The following is a 25,655-nucleotide window of genomic DNA, read 5'->3' as shown; positions in this document are numbered from 1 at the left end:
TGTCGGGGCTTTTGTATTCCTTTGTAGGCTACATAAATGTTACACATTTTGGCGTAGCCCTACTCAATTTTCATTATTAATATTCTAACATTTTATCAATATTGCAAAGTCATCAAAACTGACTAAATATTTTGTGACCAAAAATGTGAAAAATAGGCCTACACCTAGCCTAAATGATCGTTCATGACATTCTTTTAACTAAGCAACCCAATTTGTCTAGATCTGTATTATTTCCTTTGTATAATGTGCTTAAATATTGCTGCGCAGTTGTGTGATTTAGTCTGCTTGATTAACATTATTACAATGTATTCCTATTTAACTCTGATATGTAGCCTATATATAAGGTCCTCGAATGTGTTCGAATAATTCACCAGCATCAGCCTTTTCACAGTTTCTATCACTCCGCTTGTCTGTGTTTGCACAACTTGCATCATTAGGCCAGTAATGGTCTTTATGAGTGAACAATTGAAATTTAATTGAACTGATTTAATAGTGCCAAAAACATTGATTAACTCAAGAAAGAAACAAGTTGCTGAAACCAATCTTTAATGCTAAAAAGTTTACATCTATGCAAAATAATCCTTGAAAGATTTCTCATTTAAGGCCATTCCTGTTTGGAATATGTGATTGTGTATTGTCAACAATAAGCAGAAACATTCTGCATTTCCATTTTATAGTGTGGATCATTCATTTCAACATTTATCCTCATTTTCATGTTTAAGAATCTGTTATCTGCTTGACAAATAATTTATGCTACTGCCCACTGACATGCTTTTAAAGCTATTGTTATCAAAAAATGTTGGCCGTCAAACACCTTAAAATGCACATATGTAGGTCTGAGAAATCAAAATTTTCTCGGGGGAGCATGCCCCCGAACCCCCCTAACTACCTCACATTTGAATGTGTGTGTCTGTGTGGTAGTATGGCCTGGTGTGGCTACAGTGCCAGGACTGATTTTTTTAACCAGTCTGCCCCCTGCATATAGGCCTAAAATATACATTATTCTCTGTATCGAATCATGTTATCTTGTTACCCACCCCCCTGACGTTTCGGGCTCAGCCCCTGATGTTTTTAAAACCTAGAAACGCCCCTGTTGAGCACACTGGTGCCCTGGAGTCACAGAGTAGCAGGGCCGCATCCATGCACTCCATAAAGGTGCGTGGAGACAAGGCTAGGCGGAAAGGAGAAACTCGATACTGGTAAGCTTTGCCTCCAAAAGTGAACCTGATAACTTGTGTTCTGGCCAAACCTCGACGTGGAGATAAGCATCTTTTAGATCTATTGTCACAAACCAATCCAATCCACGGATTTAATTTGGGAGAAAATTAGTTTGAGCGTTAGCATCCTGAAACTGTATGTCTGCAGAGTATGGTTCAGGTCAAGCAGATCTAAAATTGAACGTCTTGGTACTATGAAGTACCGGCTGTAAAAACCTGCCTCTCTCTCTGGAAGAGGTACATTTTCCACTGCCCCTTTGGCCAGAGGTGCAAAGTCCAGGTTCAGAAAGTGAAAGTCCTCCTCATTATTTTGTTCCAATCTCCTGGATTTGTTAATTAGCGCAGTTTTTCAGCCAGGAGATAAAACTAATAATTAGTGAAATCAGCTGGCTGAGTTCATGGGTGGAATAAACATATGGCAGGACTTTTACTTTCTGACCCCTGGACTTTACACCTCTGCCTTTTGCGAATATAGACTGGAGTTCTTGTTTTAGAAATATCGTTGTTCTTGGTTCATCAATGTTTCTAATACCCCATTGAAGTGAGGTGGGCAAGCAGAAATTCCCCCTGAGGGCATCGCGGGAAGCCTGGTACACAATGTTGTGGTGTACCCCTCCACGAGAGGGCTCACCCCCAGGGACCTGATGGTTCCTGGTTTTCATCTCCTATATTGAGTTCCTGCCATTACAGACTAACTCTTATTCCTAAATTCACAAACACACACTTCATAATTGTGTCCACATACATGCACTCAACAGAGATGCGGCTCCTGAAGACAAAGAAGCTGATGCCGTGCTTTTCAGGTGTCTGTTTATGGTCTCGGTAACACACTTTCTCTCAGCCAAAAAGTGTGGTAGCCATGAGCCTCAACAACATAATATGTGACTTTTATACAGTCTATCAATTATGTAGGCTAAAATAAGCCAACATAATACATTTAGTGTAGAGATTCCACATGGTAACCATAGTTACTGCTTAAATACTACAAAATAAAATAAAGAAAAGTTTTTACTGTAAAATCATGAATCAAGAATTGTTCTATCATATTATTTATTTGTGTGTGTGTGGTAAATATAAAACCACAATGTTAAATACTTTTCACTCATATTCTTTTGATATTAGAGTAAATTCTTTCGATATAAAAAAATTCGAAAGAGTTTGAAACATTTTCAATAGTGGTTTCTGATTCTTGGGCCCCATTTCTAATTCTTAAAATGACACCCACACATGTCTTTCTATCTCTCTTTTGCTCCCTCCCTCTCAAACACCCAGTGGCATGTACGGCATACCCATGTGGTTCAATCTGCGAAGCTTCAACGTCTATATAAAATGAGGAGCTGAATTGTTTGTGGAATCTGCAGCTTTAGCAGATGAAAGGTTGATGCCTCACTGAAAGGCAAAACCTCTGTGTCTAAGGTATGTTGCAAACTTGTTAAAATTTCATTTTTAAAGATGCCACTCAAAGTTTATAGCTATCAGTACAAATGCACTGTAAACTTGCTCTAATTAATCTTGTTGTTCTGTTTTTGTTCCTTGTGAAATATTCAGCTTATGGCGGGGTCCAATGGCACAGCTGGGGATGTTTCATTCATTTATCAGCAAATCTTTAAGGTAGAAATGGATGCTGGGCCCAGTGCTAAAATTTCAGTGATTTTGTTCATATCCCTGTTCTTCTTTTTTGTAAACTGTGTGATGCTCTTTGCTCTAGGAAGCAAGCGCGTATTCCATGAGACGCCGCGCTACATTCTTTTTGGTCACATGCTTATGAATGACTCTGTGCTTTTGCTGATCACAACTACCATGTACACTATGGGAACATTTTACCTTCAAGTAACCAGAACCGTCTGCACTTTATTAGTAGTGATCTCCTACTGCACTTTCCGTAACGCTCCTCTGACTCTCGCACTGATGTCTCTGGAGCGGTACGTGGCAATCTGCTTCCCTCTGAGACACTGCAACATCGCCACACCAAAAAGGACTGGAATCGCCATAGGAATCATCTGGTTCCTTAGTTCTATAAATATTATAACAGACATTATTTTTGTTTTAATTGTCAACCCCAGTTTATTTTTAGATGTTTTATTTTGCACACAAGAGAAATTGTTTCTATTCAAATGGCAGCTGGATAAAACTCAAGGGTTTGATGTTCTTTATTTTGTGTCGGTTGCTGTGATCATCATTTTCACATACATTAGCATTATGATCACAGCCAGGTCTGTTTCCTCTGATAAAGATTCAGCTAAAAAAGCCCTCAGAACGGTGCTGTTGCACTTGATTCAGCTGGGACTGTGTCTCACCTCTTTCCTCTATGCCACGATAAACAAAGCACTATACATGGTCACTGACAGCTCTTCTCTCTTCATAAATCTCAGATATCTAAATTTTCTTATTATTCTTATGCTGCCACGTTGCCTGAGTCCTCTGATCTATGGTTTGAGAGATGAAGCCGTGTGGCCCTTGTTCAGATATTATTTCTGCTATCGTTCAGGCAAAGTAAGGCCCTCTGTTAATATACATTAACTGTATGTTACAAAAGATGATTTTAAAAAAGTGAACATGCAATAATAATTTGAGCTTACAGGTAAATATTTAATTATGATGAATGCCATATTTAAAAAATGTGTCTGAGAAGGTCAATGGAACCATATACTTTTACATTAAATTAAAATTTTCTGTTTAAAATGAATATACATGTTTTCTTACTGCTTAAACGATGCATCCTCTGTTAATTGTTAACAAGCTCTTTTCAAGATAAAAATCTTTTATCATATATGCAGACAGCTTGTATTATGCACATACACACTTTGGACTGTTCAATGTGTGTGAAATAAAGCAATGTATTGAATTATTAACAGTATAAAAAGGTTAACATTTGTCTGTAGAGTTTGTCTTACTGCAATTTGAGAGTTTATCTTTAGTATAAGCTAAATGCAATATTTTCTGTACAAATGATTGTGCTTGATATATTTTATTATGTTTATATATTAATTCTATCAATAAACTTATGAATTTGATTATGACTAATTTAGGCATATTTCATTTTGCTTACATATGAAAGAAGTGTTCTCTCTGCTAATACTGTAAATTATAAGGGTTACTCGTCTACTCATAAGTTAAACTACTCATTAAAAGAATTGTCTCATACCTTTTTTTTCTTTCTGGGAAACAGGAACAGATTTGATTCACTAAAAGAATTACATTCATTCATTCATTCATAGAGTAAAAGATTGATTTTTACACCCTGTGAAAATCAATATTTATACCGAGCCCTAGAATGAATGAGCACAGACTGCGGAAATCTCTCTTTTTATTTTTCCCTTGAAATCGGCAACCGACCAACACTTTGACCACAATATGATGCAATCATCCTAATTACAACAACAAACAAGCAAGGCATCAGAGGAAATGCAAAAGAAATCAGTTAAGGGGGGAAATAAAAATGTAAATATACATAACGATTTTAAATTAAAGTATTATTGTATTATTATTTCCTGCCAAAGTAGCCATGAGAATTTTTATGACTACAGCAAACATACATAAAGTCATACAAAACTGAATATAATTTAAGAATGAGTTCGCAGTAAATGAGTCATCATGATTTTGGTTGTATTTTAATCCCCGGTGAGAGCAGAGAGGGATGACAGCGCTGGATGAAGACTACGAGTGGAGGCTACACGTCGTCTCTTGAAGCAAACAACACACTGAAGACGAGGGCAGAGATTAGAAAACAAATAAAATATATGAATTATACGATTCAATCAACATTTGACTTCTTACCAGGGGAAATCCTCCTTGAATTCAGTGAACTTGTTCCGGACCATGAATGTGGCTATAGCATCAGCAACCTGCAAAACGGCATAATAGTAAACGAATATGTCCAAGTTTTCAATGACCGTGACCCTTTGATACAAACAGACGTACTTTTTCCGGGGCATCTTCATGAACAGCATGGCCACATTGTGGCAGAACCTGCATCTGAAACTTTCCTGTAATAATAATCAAAGAAGACATGAGGGATCTTCTGGTCACAGCAACGTGACTTGCTTGAAGAACAGGAATATCAATGCCTTACCTTGCATTTGCCCAATAGTAAGATCTTTATCAAGCCTGTCAACACCTGTGGGAAACACATTATTACACATTAAAGTCACCATGTAATCAAGATCGACAATTCTTAATTTTTTATAGAATATTGCTGTATTTTTTTATAAAATTATTTATCCGTGTACAATATATTTTTTATTTCATGTGCCATCGTAATCTTTAATCAAAATAACTCCCCCTCCCTCTTCCTCTCTTCTCTGATGATGCGTTTACTGGCGTGAGGGCGGGGCAACCTGTCACTCACATGACATCACAGCAATAGCAAACGATCCAATCAATTCCCAATGAACAAAATTAAGTCCCACCATAAATTTTTTCTTGTTTTACTGGAATATATGACACAATAGAGAAGAAAAGACTATCGCAAGTTCTTTTTCATGCCGACTTTAAAGGGTAACTAAACCCTAAACCAACTTTTTTTAGTTAATGATCTGTAAGAATGGGGCTTTATTAGTGCTGTTCATTGATTCAAGTAGTTTTTTTGACATTTGTGTTTAAAGTGTTTTAATTTTACAAAATATGGTGTAAAAACGTCTGAGTGCTGCCCTCTTCAGGTTGAACAGTGGCTACTGCAGTTGAATTTTCCTATTGGAAGTTGTGGTACCCTCTGACGTCAGAGGGTACCAACTAACCACGCCCTTGCCTGCAGAGAGATACGTCACAGATGCACACCCCCCCTCCGCTGGGCTTTGCCTACTTTTCCAGCATTTTTCAAATATTGCCAGTGGGTGGAGTCAGGCTCTGACCAGGGGTTTAGTTACCCTTTAAGAGTTCTACAATACATGTCTAAGCCTTACCAGCCAGCAGGAGGAGTTTTGGCACAGAGCAGCTGAGAAAGAGAGAAGACAATCCTTTAAACCAGCCCTCCCAGTACTTCTCTGTCTTTGAGAGTTCAATACGCCATGTGTACAGACATTCTTTCTTTATCTGCCAAATGGAAAAAATCACCATTCAATCATTTGTACATAAAATAATGTGATGTTTGATGTTCATTACGTAAATGCACAATAAAGTAAGGGATAATGTACACTGCCGTTCAAAAGTTTTGGGTCTGTAAGAGTTTTTGAAAGAAGTCTCTTATTTACACCAAAACTGCATTTATTTGATCATAAATACAGTAAAACAGTGATATTGTGAAATATTATTACAATTTAAAATAACTATTTTCTATTTTAATATATATTTCGAATTGTAATTTATTCCTGTGAAGGCAAAGCTTAATTTTCAGCATCATTACTCCAGTCTTTAGCGTCACATGATCCTTCAGAAATCATTCTTATATGCTAAATTGGTGCTCAGATCGCATTTCTATTATTATCAATATTAAAATCAGTTGTGCGGTTTGTTGAAACCGTGATTTTCCAGGATTATTTGATGAATAGCAAGTTCACAAGAACAGCATCTATTTTGAAATGGAAATCTTTTTCAACATTATAAGTGTCTTTATTGTCATTTTTGATCAATTTAATGCATGCTTGCTGAATATTAGTATTAATTTCTTTAAAAAAAGCATCTACTGACCTCTTACTTTGAACTGTAGTATACAGTCAGCCAGTTATTCTTGCAAAATAAGCCCTGACAGGGTGATAAGATCAGAATTGAAATATTTATTACCTCTTGGTCATCCTCTTTCTTCCTTTTATGGTTGGATTCACCTCCTTCTTCATCTTCCTCTTCTTCTTCAATAATGCCTTCACTGATGCTCTTGGAAACCCCTGGACTACTCAATGGCTCCTCGCATCTAAACATCCAAACACATCTGATCACAACAATATATACAATAGCTAGATATTTCTACAAATGTACAACAATTCCTGGAGCTAGTTAAAGGGATAATAAAAATGATTCTGTCATCATTTACTCACACTCAAGTTTTTCCAAACTTGTATGAGTTTCTTTCTTCTGCTGAACACAAAATAAGATATTTTAAAGAATGTTGGTAATCTGAGAGATAGTAAATGATGACAGAATTTTCATTTTTAAGGGAACCCATACTAGGGAAGACTTACTTTTTCACCTGTCCAACCATGGACACTCGTGCTGACTCAATATTTCTGATCTGACCACTTTTCACACTGGTAAGAAAAAAACAAAAAAACACAGTTACCAGTTGGGATACATGAGGCATACTGACCCCTACCATGTAACTGTAAAAATAACTGTATTCTAAATATACTTGATAAACAATCTGGGCTGCATTTCTCAAAAGCATTGTGAGCCAAGTAGATCGTAGTAAAGACCATTGGTGGCAAAGGTTCAACGATCTACTCAGGCTTATGATGTTTTTGGGAAATGCAGATCAGATAATTTACAGTTTAGGCCTGGCTTTCAATTATTCTGTAACGTTGAATGGCTTAATTACTTATTTTATCCCCAGAAAATAAAAAATTAAATCCATGTAATAGAGGCATCAATATCCGTGACCTTCAATCAATGTACTTATTAAAAAAAATGCCTTTAAACAAATAATTAAAATGTAAAATATTCAAAACACTGTCTTTATGTTGTTTTCAAATTATGTTTGGAGATTCCTTGTGAAAATGACAAATTTTAATGTTTGGTGCGATTAATTACAGAAATCTGTGCAATTAATCCATTGACAGCCCTAGATTTGAAATATATTCCAGCACTAGATATTATTTGTAACAACATACTCAAAACTATGTACCTCCATTCGATTGCGTTCTCCACAGATTTAAACGTTTTTGGTCGACCTCTCAGAAAGTTTTGCATGCTGTTCAAGGCATCCATTGCTGTACCTGAAGATTGGACAAACTAGCATTAACGCATACATAAATATGACACACAGTCACAAATAATCAAACCGTACTGAAATCGATGACAAAACATACAGTGGTTTCATAAAGATTTTTGTGAATACATCAATAACTGTGCAACTCTGAGATGTCAAAAGAGCGACATTTTTATTCAATGTATGCACTTATTTACTTTTTCTCTTGTCATGAACTGTTTTTGCTTGTGTGGATTGTGAAACAAGGTAAAATAGGGATGAGGGGTGAAAACTTACCTTCCACTACATCAATAACACAAAGGCCAAGCAGTGATGGGACATGATTGGATGCAGCCGTGTGAACTGCTATTGCTCCACCCATGCTGTGACCAATGATCATGATCGGAGGTGGGTTTTCACCATAAAGTGCCTCCACCACTTTTCCAATATCCCTGAGAAAAAAGTAACATTTTGTAAATTTGAAGAAACATTTCTAAAGAATATGTTTACACAACAACGATGTACTAAAAACAGAAAGGTTTTTTTTTTTTACATTTTGTAAAGACACTGCGTGCCTATAGAATGAACATGCAATACACATGCGCATGCATGATGTCACCGTTTTCACAAATTCGTATTTTTGTAATTTTGTATTTACGCAGATACGATAACGGTATAATTTTCAAAAAAAAATTATTTGAAACCTGTTTAGTGTTTGCGTTTTCAGGCCCCCAAAACACTGTTGTCGTGTAAATGAACTTCCAAAAAACATATGATTTTTTCCCGTTTTTAGGGCCATGTAAGCGGCCCTTAAATGCCGCAAAAACTTAATTTGAAAAGACATTGAAAGAAGAGAAATAAGAACGTACTCACTTGGCCATTGTTTCAGCAGAGAGGTCGTCAGGGTTCTTTACTTTAGAATCACCTAAATTTTAAAAACAGGTCGATTAAATCATATATTTTGTGTTAATTGTATGTATGTTATTGACCTATGTGATTTTAAAATCAAAGGTAAATAGTTTGTTATCAGCTAATTAACTAAAACAAGTTTTTTTTAAATAAGACTTTGAAATCCCTTACCATGTCCTCTGAGGTCCATAGCTGCAACCCTGCAGTTAATCCTACTGCATATAACAGACTGTAAATATAAACATCAGATAATATCATTTATAATATTAGCAATTATTTAAATGAAATAGTTTTGCTTCATATTTTTGTGTAATGTGCTAAAAAAAAATCCAGGATTCTAAGATGAATAGAAAATTCTGAATTTTGTTTTTGTTTTGTAACAATATAAAAGTATTTACTAGGTTCCAATTGGCCTAATTGTCCATTTATGTATATTTATTTAGATGTAAATAAATATGCATATCTATACACACACACACTACTGTTACACGTGCCATATATTAGAGCACAGAACAGAGCACTTTTTTCCCACTTCTGTCTCTTTATGATGTACATGATGTATCATAAAAACACAGACCTAAAAGTGATGTAGTGCGGTACGGCTTTTTGAGACATAAGAAACTTACAGTGAACACAGCCCAGGACAGTGCAGAGTGACCTCCTCCATGAAGGAGCAACAGGACAGGACCATCAGAGCCACTGCTGTAAATTCTGAATGTGTACAGAGGAGTTAAGGAATGTTTTACGGAATAGAATGGATTATATTACATGAAGTACGTGAAGGCCAATATTTCAACATTTTCCAAGAGTCTCCTCAACAATTAGGCAAAGGATATGTCTTTGCTGTTGTCATTTTCCACCTCCACATCCTCCATGGTTTCGAAGTACTGACTCCAGGGCAGAGGAGTAAAATCTCGTTTTCTTCCGGGTCTGCATAGAGAGGGGAGAACAAAATACAGTCAGTGGCATCCATGTGTTCTTGTGGATATATTTCTTATATCCTTGTGGGGTCAAAAAAACCTAGTGGGGTCCCAGGTTAAATGACTGACCCAATGGATATAGAGGTCAAGGTGTGAAGATGAACATGAATCAAAACACACGCCAGCTAGTGATGGGAATTCAGTCTCATTTATTTAAGCAAATTGGTTCTTTCAAACTGTTTCGCACCATTACATAATGATAAGCTGCCATTTAAAGCCAGCATGAAACAGAAGTTTTCATTGATTTGATTGTATATCCATGTGAAATGGCTCCTCGAACAAGAAAAATGTATGGCGGGACTTCATTTTGTCCATCAGGAATTGATTGGATCGTTGTGGTTCGCTATTGCTGTGATGTCATGTGAGTGACAGGTTGTCCCGCCCTCACGCCAGTAAACACATCATCAAAGAAGAGAAGATATGACGTTGCAAGAGGGAGGGGAAGTTATTTTAAATGAAAGATTACAAGGGCATTTGAAGTGCAAATTATGATGTGTTCACTAATAAATCATTTAATAAATACAGCAAAATTCCATAAAAAATAGATAAATAGGAAATGTCAATTTTGATTTCATGATGACCAACTCTGTTTCGTAAGTGCTTTGATAAAGGATCATACACTCCTGGGCAAAAAAAATGGGCTAAGCTCAAAATGGCTAAACAAAAGCTTTTAATTGTCCCAACCACAAATTATTGGTCAGGAAATTAGCAAAATTTAAAAAAACATTGCTGTGTAAGAAAAACATTAAAGACAGCATGAAGTTTTGGGAGAATATTTGAAGTTGTGTGTGGAGTGATGAATCACAATGTAACACGAGTTCCACGGTGATGCTCTTCTAAAATCTGCTGAGAAATATAATAATAAATGCATGTCTAGCACAGTGAAGCATGGAGGAAGAGCGTCATTGTGTGGGGAGCCTTTTTAGTTGCTGGTATGTGTGAGCTACTTCACTGTGAAAAGTCATTACATGCTTTGGAGTACAGGAGGATATTGCAGAAAGGTTTGCTTCCCACAATTGAAAAGATGTTATCTAAAGAGGAATGATCAGATGTTATTTCTCAACAAGACCTTGCTCCTTCCCAAACTGCAACGACAACCAAGAAGTGGCTTGAGAACAAATCCATCAGGCTCATGTTTTGGCCTGATGAGAGTCAGAGAATATTTGGTCTCACTTTAAACACAAATGAACTGAGAGACATTTTTCAAACAACTAATGAACTGTTTGAAGCCATTAACATTAAGAGGAACAACACTTTATCTACAGTATTTGTGCAATTCTTGCTAATTTCCAGACCAGTGATTTGTGACTAAAATGGTTAAGACCGTTAAAAGTCCAATAAAGATTTTGCCATTTTTGGCTAACAAGTGAGGCCTTTTTTGTTTTTTACCCAAGAGTGTACAAAAAAGTAGTAACGTTAAACTAAGTTCTAATATATTTTATTTTGTATCATGTGTAAAAACATTCTTATCGCCCTCTCATTTGACCATAGTGATAAACGTATGTCCGAAACAGAGGTTGTTGCGTTGTTGTTGATTTGAGAACCTTGAGCCGATTAAATTCGTTCAATAGCTTTATTGAACGATTCAGTCATCGCTAATGCGGTAGCTTGATGATACACAGAACGCAAGAGGGACCGCAGACAGTTTGCCAGCAAAATTGAATCGTGGATGGATTTTAGACTTTCTTTTTATTACGTGCGACAAATACTGAAACAGTTAAACACATATATAACCAATAGAGCCCGAGAACAGTTATGATTCGTCGTGACAGCTATCAGCTATCAACGATAATGTTGTTAAAACACCTTGTATGTAACTTACCGATGTGCATATGATTATAATGAATGATATGATGAAGTGTAAACTCACCCCATTCTTATTTTAGATCCAGACTGCAAACCTGCCATTGGGGGTTTGGAGGCTAGCAAATTCAATTGCAACTGTTTCTCCATGGTGCGAGGAAAACAAAACCCTTTGAGCACGTAAAGTGTCTAGCCCTCTTTGCACCATACGATCCTCTTCTATAAACACTAGTATAGTTGTTCAATTTACACATTCACGATAAATCAGACTAGTTCAGCAGACAGGTACAGAAATCTATGTTCACACAAGTAGTCTCCGCCCACCAGTATTTTTGCCCAGAGTGCATTATGGGAAATGTAGTCATGCAATTGGTTCTTAACGCTAACTCTGACGTCAAGGCGCATGGAAAGAACTACAACTAACAGAAAACCAGTTTTGGTTCCTTTGCACGTAAACCACCCTGAAAAATATGACGTAATGCAATACAAAAGATGATGGATTGATCATCATCAGCATGATCATCAGTCCCCCCCCAAAAAGGGGGTGAAAAAGGTCCCTTGTAATTGACCGTTTTCTAAATATTGATTGTTTATCGATTTCTGCAACTTTTCTGAAAGCCTTGACTAACTTTACTATATCTTTAATGTAACATCTGCTTTCTGGTGTAGACATTTTTTTCACTAAAATAAATATTATCAATTGATGGTTTTTTTACCCCTGTATTTACCAAAAATGTTCATATTCCTGAACAGATAAAAAGTTTTTTTTTTTTTTTTTTGGTTAGCTATTTCTCTCTCACTCTCTCTATATTAGTATTTATATATTTTATAATAAAAAATGGCTAAAATAAAAAATATAATTTAATCATAAGTTTAATGTGTGCATTATTTTTTGTCTATTTTTAAATCTTATCATTGTCTTTGTGAACCCTAAACTTAAAGCACTGGATTGTACATGCATATGTTGAATATTGCAAACGTTTTGTAATGGTTGTTTGCAATCTAAATTTAAAAAGTGATTTGGACCAAGCATTATGTAAACAAAGATTTCTGTGAAGGTTTTTGACTTTGAAATCAGCATTTATGATTGTGAAGAGCTATGAGTAACAGCAGCAGTCGCAATAATAATGATTATGTTCAATATTTCCATTGGAGTGCATCAGAGAAGACAAAAAAAAAAAAAAGAAGAGATTTGATATTTTTCTCCTTAATTGCTTTAATAGATGATTATCACTCTCATAAACAGAAGTTTCTTTTCAGGGCAGGATCACTGGTATATGGTGAAATAAAATCAAATAAATAATATAAACGAAGCACCATAATATGGATAAAAGGCATGAATCTAAGTGGCCTACATTCAGTAAAAACTTCTTTCTTAAGAAATGCAAAAACACTAAGCAGGGAAACCTACTTTGGACCTAGTTTGTGCTAATCATAAAAAAACTAAACATTCACAGTTCAGAAAAAAGAAAACAAAAATGAAAATTGCCACAGCAAGGACTTTTTTTTCCCTTTTAAGACATATTTAGGGGCTTCAATAGACTATTTGGTGAACTCCCAGAATGTAACACTGCCAATAAACTCCCTGTGAGGCATCTTAAATCAAATCACACTCAAGCCACCAGTTACAAAAGGATGCGAAAAATTCAAACACAGAGGTCAACAAAAAGAAAAAAATGTGGAGCTACAGTAAAACACAAAGAGCATTGTCAAATCTGAATCATAAGAGTAAATCCTCGAAGGCAGGAGTCAGAAAGATGCTTCGCCACCCTCCAGGCTTCAGTATCATCAGCAGTGTCACTCACACATCTCGCACCACAGCGCTCCCTGGAGGGCCCCACGCAAACAACATCAAACCAACGCTGGCAAACAAACAAAAACAACCATCTCGGTCAAATTTCAAACACAAAAAATGCAAATAGCCATGTCAAAAAAAAAACTAAAAAAAAGGAAGGCTGCTCATTTTTGGACGTGAAAGGAGAGTAGAAACAGAAACAGAAACAGTGCTTGGAGAGATATGTGCACGTCTCTCCTCAGTGCATCAGAGGTGAGGGAGAAGTCTTCACATTCCGGCAGGACTTTCGAGGAGAGAGTGGAGGAAGAGACATTACTTCTTCCAGATGGTGTAAAACACCCATCTGAGTCAGCATGTTAAGGAAATTAAATATATATAAATGAAATAGTTAACCTAAAAAGGAAACATCCTCCACCCCAGTAAAACCAATGTGATTAAAAAAGTGAATTTGGACCAAGCATTATGTAAACTGAAAGATTTCTGTGAAGGTTTTTGACTTTGAAATCAGCATATTTTTGTTCAATAATTTTTATTTTTTTTGGATTTGATGGTACTTATGAATATTTATGCAATAATAATATATTAATAATAATAATAATAATAATATTATATAATATACTACTACTAATAATAATATATTAATAATTGTAAAAAAAAAAAATCTAATCTTAAAAAAAAAAAAATTCAATTAATGGAGTATTTTAAATCCAATTTTTGAAGTCAGATTAGCACCTTCTGTTGATAGAAAATAAAATAAAACATGTCATTTCATGGTGTAACCACTAGATGCCTGTATAGCTCTCTATGAAAGTACACAATTACTTACTTTTAAGATGTGGATTTGAATGTATTTTTTTTTTAAATTCTCAAAAATAAATTTTATGTGAAGTGTACACGTTTTTGCATTGTTATTACTATAGTCAAACCTGAATACAGAGAAAGCATTTTGGTAACATTAAAATTCAATAAAAATGTATTACAAAAATAAACAGGAATTCTTTAGCACAGCTTATTATACAGTATATATATATATATATATATATATAATTATTAATTATATTAATTATTATTTAAATATTATTATTATAATTACAGCTCAATCCATCTGGATCTGATCTCATTTTAACCTCTTATTTCAGTGTTCTGACTCAATTATGCTGTATGGTAATAGCCCTACCAGTTCATTTGCGTTTATAATTGTGTGTGTGTGAGTGGGTGGGTCTGTTTTTCCACTATTGATGTTTTAGAGTTTCACCCCTTCATTGCTGAGCACTTTTTTGTTCTGCATCGTGGCCGATTTGTAGCTTGTACACACAAAAATTCTCAGATTAATGTTCAGAATTTTTTTTTTTGTCAATTTCCCATTCATTTCCTATGGTCGGTCATTTTTGACCGAAGAGCACACGTGTGACTATGTTTTTTACGACCACTTAGCCTGCTCGAATCATGCCCTCAATTTTCTTTTGTGTTCACATTCCAAATGCCAAACAAGTCACCAAGTTTAGTAACATTCCGACGAAGCAGTGATTGTAACAATTCAAAACAGAAAGTTACATAACCTACTACATTTTCTAGGATACGCTCCAAAATGGGCATGTTGACATATTTTTTGTGTGAATTTGTCCGTTACCCCATTTACCCCATTGTAAATGTAAAATACATTTAAACTGTGTGTGTGTGTATATATATATATATATATACACACACACACACATACAATTTAAATGCCCCTTCATTCTTTATCATATTTTCTAATAATTAAAAACTATTTAACTTTTAAAATAACTAATACCTTATAGCTAATACCTCACATACATATTTCCCACACATTATTAATGTATTTTAGCCAGAGAGACTGACCAGATAATTTAAAAAGGATACAGCTCCATATATGAGGGAACACACACCACCTCTTTGGAAAAGTCCACTTTGCACGAAAGTCTCCCCAAAAGCTTTTCATATTCACTGAGTGCATCAGTCAGATTCGCACAATTACCCTGCCGGCAGAAAATAACATAACATTAAAGGATTGAAAAACAGCAAAAATTCACAGCAATTTTAACTACATGCCCCCCTTACCTGCGTGAAATACTTTCCACTAGGCCGCAAAACTCTAATAGAGAGGTCAAGGATGAGTCTCAGAAATTCCCATGTCGAATCTATAGAACAATACCAAACAAATTGATTTAATATTTGTAAAACATTTAAGACTCAGACATAAGTGTAGCCGCATATAAACTAACCCTCCTCAGGTGCAGTGGAAATAGGTACAGCCGTCAAATCATTAATGACGTAATCAAACGTCCTCCCTTGCTCTGCAAACTTTTTAAGCACGGGAACACAGTCTTGAACCAAAATCTGAAACAACAAATGAGAAATTAGAAATAACAATTGAAAGTAATTTTCATAATGGGACATATACATTCATTGTTGGCCATAAGAAAACTGGCAGTTGCCCAGAGTTTGGGTAATTTCCTTCAACTGACTACATTGCACTTGTTTCAAAAGCAGGAAAAGGGCCTCATTGTAACTTCAAGGACAAAAATATGTTTAGCAACTGATAAAACGGTTCGGAGAGAGAGACAAAACAGAACAAACGAATGAGAATGTGTAATACAGTCTAATATACACTACCATTCAAAAGTTTCAAAAAGAAACTAATACTTTTATGCAGGGACAAAACAAGTGACAGTAGAGACCTTTATAATGTGACAACAAAAGATTTCGATTTTAAATAAATGCTGTTCTTTTGAACTTTCTATTCATCAGAAAATTCTGACAAAAATGTATGATGGCTTCCATACAAATTTCAAGCAGCACCGCTGTTTTCAACATTAAAATAAAAATGTTTTTTGAGCAGCAAATCAGCATGTTAGAATGATATCTGATGGGTCATGTGACACTGACTGAAGACTGGAGTAATGATGCTGAAAATTCAGCTTTGGAATAAATTACATAAAAAAATAAATTCAAATAGAAAACCGTTATTTACTGTATTTTGAATGTGAATGTTTTGATCAAATAAATGCATCCTTGGTGAGTGCAATCCTAGGTAACGTCTGGAACGTCTGGACAAACGCGCACGTACTCTGTAGATTGTCACGTGGAGCGAAAAGACGCCCAATCAGAAAGCGAGCTGACGTAAGACGGAAGCATAACACGACTTCATCCAAATCTTTTTCTTTTCACCCCACAAATTTTCTGTAAAAAGCATTCCAAACACTATTATTATCGCCATTTCTTCTTGCCCATCGTCCGCAATGTTTGTTTACTCTAAAGTCACGTTTAACAGTGAGCGATTTTGAGAGATTTACCATGTTTACAGTCGTGAATGGTATCTGTTGCTGTATTGGCCACACTATAGGAACAAAACTGTTAAATCTTTGATTTTTTTTTTTTATCTTCACATTTGTGGTCTCACATTTTTTAAATCTGATAAGATTTTTTAAATATTTTAGTGTGATCCAGCCATTACCGACTTTAGCAACAGGGACTAAATATAATAAGAGGGAATAAATAAGAGCTTTAACTGATAAAATGTCACAAAGTTAATCCTTACCTCATAACAATCTCCCTTCAAGTTATCTAAAACATTCCCACACGTCTTCCTCATGTGTTTACGGCATCCATCAATCACCAGCTCATCAATGTAAATACTTAATTAAGGAAAGTACATAATCTAAAATCAGTTAGAGAGATACAAAATACTGAGTAGGTTTCCATGTAACTGCAGTTAAGCGTTAGCATAAAGGATATCTCAACCATGGTGATCATCTTTGGTTTGAGCTTCACCGCCTCATGGAGAATTCCACCATCTCCTCCTCCCAGAATAAGTATCTCCTTTCCAGCATAGTGCTCTTTGCCGCTGCCCATAATGGCCTGAGTGTAGGGCAGATCACTTTCTGCAAGATCTGACATTAAATCACACCAAATTACCACAAACTCGTACGACACAATAACCCAAAAACTTCTTATGTATTTGAAACTAGCAAATTAACAAGGCCCTTTTAACTTACTGACATCCCCGTTAAGAATAAGCATATTGCCAAACTGAAGCGAATGCAGGATTTTGATGTTCTGGTAGGCGGATTCCTTCTCGTACACAACTTCATCAATGTCGTACTCCATCAGCCTGCCGTCAGCCGTGGGCCAGTATCGGTCCACATCACTGCCTCGAATCAGCGCAGGGAGCCTGACAGGACACATTCAGTCAAACAGATCACAAAAACGTTCCACAATACACATGTTTGGAATGACACGAGGGTTAGTAACAATGAGAGAAGTTTATGGCAATTGATTCAGGATGAAAATAATGCTAGTTTCACCTCTTGATCCTTTGGATATTTCCATCCAGGAGAGCCTTTAATTTCTTCTCCAGTGCATTCAGTAGCTACAGAGAAAACATTGTCTTAATTATGACCTTCTGAATCAGGGAAGTAAACACATTCTAGAATGGTTGAATCACTTTTGCCTACTGGTTGATCTGTGGTCAGCATGCCGTACTGTTCAGAAGTTTTGTTTTGTTGTTTAAAGAAATTAATACTTAAGTTCAGCAGGGATGCATTAAAATTTATCAAAAGTGACAGTTAAGTCATTTATAATGTTACAAATTTTTTTATTTATTTTTTTATAAATGCCGTTCTCTTGAACATTTATAAAAAAAATCCTGAAAAATGCAGCAGTTTCCACAAATGTTTCTTGAGCACCAAATCAGCATATCAGAAAACCAAACACAAACATTTGACCAGTAGTGTATAAATATAGACTTCAGAATGTTGAGGAAAATGAATAAACGTTTTCAAGCAGTTATCAAGTGACAAAGAACGACTTTGATGAACATCCTTATAATCAGATATCCCAGTTTTAAAAGCAAAAGTATGGCAACTGTAAACATAAAGCTGTCATCTTCAGATATTTGGCAATCATTTTACATGCCACAAGTGAATTTAGGCAAAATGTCCAGTATGGAAAATGGATATTCATTTTGAGATTTGCTAAAGATTACATTTAACAGTGTTTTTAGTTTTTATGGTACTAGTTAAGATTTCCTATACCATATGGTAGTTAGTTAGAGGTCGACCGATAGTGGATTTTTACCAATAACGATAAGTAAAGTGAAGTGACGGTATCGTACCTTTAATTTTTTAATCCATACTTGCATGCAGTGAGTAGTGAACACACACACACACCCAGTGCAAAGGGCAGCCATTTTTGCTGTGTTGCCCGGGTATTGAGAATCGAGTCCGCAACCTTCGGGTTACCAGTCTGACTCTCTAACCATTAGGCCATGACTGTCCGCTTCTTGACTTCCATAGTAGGAAAAAAAATACTAAGGAAGTCAATGGGGTCCATCAACTGTTTGGTTTCCTGACATTCATCAGAATTACTTCTTTTGTGTTCAACAGAAGAAAGAAATTCACACAGGTTTGAAACAACTTGAGGGTGAGTAAATGATGACAGAATTTTCATTTTTGGGTGAACTATCCCTTTAATATTACAGATGGACTCTTATTGTAAAGTGTTACTATTTTTTATATAAATCCAAACAGTCATGCTTGCAGATGGCCATCTTTAAATATTTACACAAAGGCCATAGCATTGAAAATCGATACATATGTATTTTATATGTATACTATACCCTCACACATTATTTGCTTCTATTTTATAACACTTGATTATAAAATACAAAATATGTGTTACAGTGACGATTCTAAAAAAAGAATTGAAATTATTTGTTTGATTCTGATTTGTTTCTGTCGGCTGCATGAACAATTTGCAATTTGCTTTCTCACATCACTAGCTTTAAATTAGCAACTTTTCTTTGCAAACAAATGTATAAAAATGACTAGCTGGATATAACCTAATGCAAACAGATGGTAACAATCATGACATAAAACATTTGGGTCAGACTTTTGTGTGTTTTTGTCACATTGTTTTAACCGCTTGAGGTACTACTGTTAGCGTTCTCTTAGCCTCGAAGACAAACATACTGCAGTTCTTTCTCTAATGCAGCATCTAGTCAACAAATCAAATACTTCATAATGATGTAAAACATGTAGTGTAGTAGTGTACTGTATTCATACTGTTGTCTATGTTTTAGGCCCTGTTTACACGAGAACGCTCGCGGGTGAAAACGTAAAAATATTTTATCAGATGTGCCTTTCGTTTAGACGGCGACGGCGTTTTTGGGGCTTAAAAACGCAAAAAAGTGAAACCACCCTCCAGAGTGGAAATCTTAAAAACGCTCCACCGTCGCGTTTCCGTCTAAACGGTAAAAACGCAAAAGTCTGCTAGACAGTGAAGGCACCGATCAGTGCTTCACATTGCCACCTAGCCGCCTAGGGTGCATACTACATCGAATTTCACACATTTTTGCGTCACCGTATGCACGCAGATTTCCCCACCATAACGCTCGTCTAAACGCAGAATAAAAAGTGATCACTTTTGCGTTTTCTCTTCAGATCGTTTCCGTGTAAACGCAGCCTTAAATGTGCATCTGAAGTGTCCTGCTCTGTGCTGCTCTTAGTCTCATGTGTCAAAACAAACTCCACGAGGCATCAGAGATAGTTTTTATTTCGCCTTTAGAGGCCGCTCTTGTACTGTATAATGACATCGGACCCTTCTCGGCCGCTCCAGCAACAGACATGACCTGGAAAAACCGTCGGTATGGATTTTTGCGAATAACCGATTGTTCCAGCAATCAGTTATCTGTGGCGATTAATTGGCAAAACCGATCAATCGGTCGACCTCTGGTACTAGTATCTCTATCACCTACATTCTGTTAACTCACATTGTCCACTTGCACTACATCATCCCCTTCAAGACACTGCAGGTCAAAGGTCACCAGACCATGGGAGTGCATTCGTAAGATGGCAAACCTGATACAAAGAAAATACAGAAGCACAATTAAAACCTCAAAACTGCAGTCAAAAACTATATATATATTAAAAAAAAAACATGCGGCGCTCAGGCCAGATTCATCCCAGCTTAAGCCTAAACAAAGCCCCAACAGCTGTGTTTACAGCAAGCCACACACAAAACAGGAAGTGAGTGCCAAAGCCTTTAGATCAGATTCACAAAGCCACTAAAATGACCCTGCGCTCTACTAAATGCGGTCCTTTGTTGCACAGAGGATGCACTTAACTGACCAATCAATGGTCATCCTAAAGAGTGTCTGAACACTGGAGCACACCTGGTGTTTTCAGTGGGGCGTTTGTGTTTTCAGTCATCATTATTGTCAGTTAGGTTCAACATTATGCTTAGCTGTTACAGAGCAAAAATGGAAAGACTTCATGGAATGGCCCTTTGGAAAGGAAACTCGTTTCTTTTTCCCTCAAATACAGCAGCAAATTCGCCATAATGAGAGGGTGATAACATCATCAATTCTTCAAATTCTGGTCCCACCCCTTCAGCTTAACAAAACCTGTTGAAGAAGCTTTGCATGTTGTAAATAGTGATGGGTACCGAAACCCGGTGTTGAATTACGAAAGAACACAGACAAGCAACCTAGACAAGCAAATTATACTTTAGGTCATTTCTAAACAATAAAATACACAAAAATGTCAAAATGACCGGCTTGACTATCATAAATGGGCGTAAATAATTGGGAGAAAATATGGTGTGTATTATTAGATCTGCATTCGGTCTTAAAGTGACAGCAGTCTAATAAACCTGCTGACGACTGCGGCATTAATGTGAATCAAACATCAAAAGACAAAGAGAAAATAACTCACAGCTCTTGAATGAATAACTTTAGCTTTAATAAACATCCATCTATCAATTTATACAGTGAAAACTATGCAGTGTTATTTTAGATTTGATTACTTTATTAGATTTATTTTGTAGGTCACATTACTTACCTGAACAGTAATGTTAGTAGACCTTCCTGAAATTAAAGCACTGCTTATTTCTGTGTATCTTTGTTTTAATGTATATTTATTGTATTTATTTGACTATTTGTTTGTACTTTGTTTCTTGTTCTTATTTTATCTCATCTTATGCATATAAAATAGGGCTGTGAAACGATTAATCGCGATTAATCGCATCCAAAATAAAAGTTTGTGTTTACATAATATATGTGTGTGTACTGTGTATAATTATTTAGTATATATAAATACACACACATGCATGTATATATTTAAGAAATATTTGCTTAAATATACTGTATATATAAATATTATTTGTATTATATATAAATATTTTATATATAAATAACACATTTTTCTTAAATATATACATGCATGCATGTGTGTGTATTTATATACTGTATACTAAATAATATACACAGTACACACACATATATTATGTAAACACAAACTTTTATTTTGGATGCGATTAATCGCGATTAATCGTTTCACAGCCCTAATATAAAACACAAAAAATTACTAGGGGTGCGGCAGTTGTCCCAGTTGATCATTGATCCTTCCCGACCAGGCCCAACGGTTCGGCACGCATCTGATTCGCAGATTAATTGCTAAGTTTAACCATAATAGAGAGTTATATACAGAATATCTATTTTTTAACAGTGTTATTTTACATTTAATGATAACATTTCTGTACCTGAATTCACTACAGTTGTATTGTTGTATTGTATTTATCTATGCTTGTAATTTGTGTAGTTGTTCTTGTTTTATTACTGACTCTATACTTGTCTTTAATGATGTTTAATTATTAAAAGCTAGATTTTTGTTGTGATATCGAAGTACTTAAAGTGGGCTTTACGTAATAAATGAAAAGCAAAGTTACATTATTAATATAACAAAAAGGACTGATAACAATACAAAGCACCAAATCGATAAGTAATCGGTAAGAGTAGTGATACCCATCCCTAGTTGTGAAAGACTGGTGTTCTACTAAACACACTGGAGGCAAAGGTGCTCACCTGCCATTCTTGCCGACAAAGGTTGCCAGATATCCTTTTCCCTCCGAGTCGTGGACATTCTCTGTCATTTCCTGCTCTTGAAATATAGACTGCAGGCCACGCACAGTCGCAGAGACATCAGCTAAACAGATAGAGGGAAAACCGACCGATTACTTTCAAATCCTCCGCCTCAAAAGCCCCTTAAGATTATCTTCTTACTAAAGATGACTGGCCCTAAAGCCAATTTTACTGCACATGGATCGACTCATTTGCACATTTAATGTTTCTAAAACTACTTAAAGGGATAGTTCACCCGAAAATGAAAATTCTGTCATCATTTGCACACCCTCATCATTCAAACCTGCAAGGCCCTTCTATTTTTCATTGATGGAACCACAATAAGATATTTTGAGAAATGTCTTCTTTTTTTTTACATCCAATGGAAGTCAATGGTAACCAAAGTGGTTTGGTTACCAACATTCTTCAAAATATCTTCTTTTGTGTGTCCACAGAAGAAAGAAATGAATACAGGTTTGGAACAAAATGAGGGTTAATAAATGATGACAGAGTTTTTATATTTTCTTTCTTTTTGAGTGAGCTATCTCTTTAAGGACTGAGAACTTTGGTCACTTCTTTTCTCAAACACTGAAATAAATTGTGACTGAGACTGTCATTCTGTTTTCCACAGAAGAAAGTCTGGTTAGTTTTGAACAGCATGAGAGCAAATAAATTTGTGTGCACTATCCCTTTAAAACGGACTAATCACAAATAAGTTGCAAGAGGGTCCAAGTGTGGGTATCTGCAGGTTGGAGTAATGGGCATGATGAAAGGTTGGGCCGTGCCTAAAGGAATGGGGCATGGAGCATGGAGATCATCATCATCATTGATCACTAAAGCTGTCTGACATGGTGTGGGGTTGGGGTAGGGTTAGGGGTTAGTTTTTATTGTAGGAATTCACCTTTCAGCACGCCCATTATTCTGACCTGCAGCTATCCCGGTCTCAGAGGGTCTGCATCTGTCCATTACACAGAATTCATTTAATTGTGGGATTCAAATTTCTCTTGAATAATTTTTAACCTAGTTATGCAAAATCTGCACAAAACAAGCCAAATCCATAATAAGTAATATCCATTCTACAGTTTATAAAGTAGGATTAATTGCAACATATCGATCGGTAGCATCTACTTTTATCTAATGTAAATAAATCTAAAATAATATTACACGATACTCTGCACCTGTCACACTGCTCAAACGAGATACAGTGTGTAATATCGAAGCGGTATGATCGCAGTAGTATTCAAGAATGGAAAACTCATCTTATCGGCTTGCGATATTATTAGCCCGTCAGATACAGGAACTGCCATAGGAGGTGAAAGACTTTCAGAGCTTATCAACATGAATCGTTCAAAAATATGTCAGATGCACGAGACTACCTATAGAGGATTTAAACTCTGTACATACGTAATAACTGGTAATGTATAATTGGAAATATTTGTTTTAGTATGCACTGCGGCTAGCTCGCCAGCTAGTGCATATATATATGCACATATGAGCTCTATTCAAACGCAAACGCCAGCTTCGGAGGAAACCCGACGTTAGCCTCTGCTAACGCTGCTATGCTACCCCACTAGAAGGTCATTTATCAGAGCAACCGTCAGGAGGATATGCACAACAATAGAAGTTTTCGCTCGACTGCAATGACATGCATCCCGCGGTCGTCTTGGCAATGCAGAAGTGGGACTGCAGCCTCGCCGCGATTCTAAAGACACTAAATCGCTTACAGGGCAGTTGCGAGGAGGCCTGTTAGTCTGCGGTGAAACACGAACCCCTTCTTCTCTTCCACTCGCCCCCTCAATAGATTTCACAGAAATGTACCTGGCGCACGGAGCTTGAAGTCAAGGGTGTAATGTAGCACTGCCATGATGGGGTAAAGCCGTCTGCCATGCCTGGATGAGGCAGCCGGTGGTGAATCGGTGGAGAGTCTGTGGTGACAGAAGGAGAGAACGAGCACGCCGGAGGGAGGGAGGTGTGTTGTGTGCACCACGCTCTGTCTGTCTGTCTCTCTCTCTCTCTCTCTCTCTCTCAGTCTATCTCTCTGCAGTCGAGCTCGGAAGTGAGTGGGTGGTTGCGCTGGGGAGTTTGATTCATCTAAGCGAGTCGACTCTTTTGAATCAGTTTCTCAGAGATTTGTTTAGTAATTTTAACAGGGTTAACTTAAACGGTTACTAAACATATACACAGCAAACGCAGTTCACAGTTCCCACTTGGTTGTATTTTGGGACCAGAATTCGAATGTTCTGGCCAACGTTCTATTTTTGTTCTTTTTTTGTAACCAAGTTAAAACGTTGTATGGAATTTATTATTAAATGATAAAAAAAAATTGTTTAGTCTTTCTAGAAATCAAATTTGTTCGTTTATATTGTAAATTAAATTAAATTGTACATATCAATAGGCCTATGCATAATCTAATATACCTCTTTACATCTTGCACACACAAAAAATAAATAAAAAAATCTGTCAAATAATGTTTACATCAATTAGCCTACCTTTTTCATTATGTTTTAACTTTACACTTTATGGAAATTAAATAATAATTAACAAATGTTTAGTGGATAACAATCTAACAAAATATGTCATTAAGATCCATTTTATTTAATGTAAGTGATATTTTCCAAATTCTTTAACTAAAGAATCATTCTTTAACCCTTTCTGCAGATTATCTATCATTTTTTATTTATTTTGTCAACTGCTGGCAAAGACATGACATCAATAACTCCCCATTTTTTTTGTTTTTGTAGGCTACTGTTTTGTATTAAATTTATCTGCAAATAATTTGGGAACACAAATGTTGCCTACAATTATTTATCATGCCATAATAACTGAAAATGAAACAGACGAAACGAACATTTGGATCCGTGCATGGAAGGGAACGCAAATGATTCGTTTAATCAAAAGATTTGTTCAATAACATCGATTCATTCGTGGACTGGCCCCGAGGCATGATCAAACCCGATATCACACGTCACGTGTATGGACACTGCTGCACATGAAAATGCATTATATTCTCCAGAGTGCAGCTTTTAGACTGTAAGACTTACATTTTTGAGTTATTTTGCTAAGTGATAGATGTAATAGTAGATGACCCAATACACTTTCAAGCAATAGCATGTTCACAGGTTCAGTATGAACTTGAAATGTTTATGATAAACAGAAATGCTTGCACAATCAGTGCATTTAACATTTCGGAACAACTAAG

The 25,655-nt window shown here is 36.0% G+C and overlaps 3 protein-coding genes across 3 annotated transcripts; 1 reads left to right on the top strand and 2 right to left on the bottom strand.

The window, feature by feature from the left end:
* Window positions 1-2,513: 2,513 nt before the first annotated feature.
* On the top strand, window positions 2,514-3,737 carry LOC309478390 (odorant receptor 131-2-like; the record flags this gene model as incomplete). The annotated part of the gene is made up of 2 exons (XM_082142005.1): window positions 2,514-2,633; window positions 2,766-3,737. Exon 2 carries the CDS (start codon window positions 2,769-2,771, stop codon window positions 3,735-3,737), a length of 969 nt encoding a protein of 322 aa, XP_081998131.1. The 5' UTR covers window positions 2,514-2,633; window positions 2,766-2,768.
* A 770-nt stretch (window positions 3,738-4,507) lies between these two features.
* On the bottom strand, window positions 4,508-12,076 carry ppme1 (protein phosphatase methylesterase 1). Its single transcript, XM_082139988.1, has 14 exons — window positions 11,812-12,076; window positions 9,800-9,891; window positions 9,588-9,682; window positions 9,133-9,190; window positions 8,926-8,977; window positions 8,350-8,504; window positions 7,990-8,080; window positions 7,331-7,396; window positions 6,936-7,062; window positions 6,119-6,248; window positions 5,290-5,334; window positions 5,139-5,203; window positions 4,995-5,062; window positions 4,508-4,918 (listed from the first exon to the last, which is right to left on the bottom strand). The coding sequence occupies exons 1-14, from the start codon at window positions 11,892-11,894 to the stop codon at window positions 4,888-4,890; spliced, it is 1,158 nt and encodes a 385-aa protein (XP_081996114.1). The 5' UTR covers window positions 11,895-12,076; the 3' UTR covers window positions 4,508-4,887.
* Window positions 12,077-12,935: 859 nt separating this feature from the next.
* sms (spermine synthase) lies at window positions 12,936-24,481 on the bottom strand. Its single transcript, XM_082139989.1, has 11 exons — window positions 24,275-24,481; window positions 22,421-22,541; window positions 20,330-20,417; window positions 17,865-17,929; window positions 17,556-17,731; window positions 17,296-17,450; window positions 17,099-17,188; window positions 15,783-15,897; window positions 15,619-15,698; window positions 15,421-15,536; window positions 12,936-13,882 (listed from the first exon to the last, which is right to left on the bottom strand). The coding sequence occupies exons 1-11, from the start codon at window positions 24,318-24,320 to the stop codon at window positions 13,852-13,854; spliced, it is 1,083 nt and encodes a 360-aa protein (XP_081996115.1). The 5' UTR covers window positions 24,321-24,481; the 3' UTR covers window positions 12,936-13,851.
* Between the last annotated feature and the right edge of the window lie 1,174 nt (window positions 24,482-25,655).

This window comes from Leuciscus leuciscus (assembly GCF_965113295.1).
Source record: "Leuciscus leuciscus genome assembly, chromosome: 16".
Lineage (NCBI taxonomy): Eukaryota > Metazoa > Chordata > Actinopteri > Cypriniformes > Leuciscidae > Leuciscus > Leuciscus leuciscus.
The sequence above is the reverse complement of the archived record's forward strand: the minus strand, read 5'-3'. Positions and strand labels throughout refer to the sequence as shown.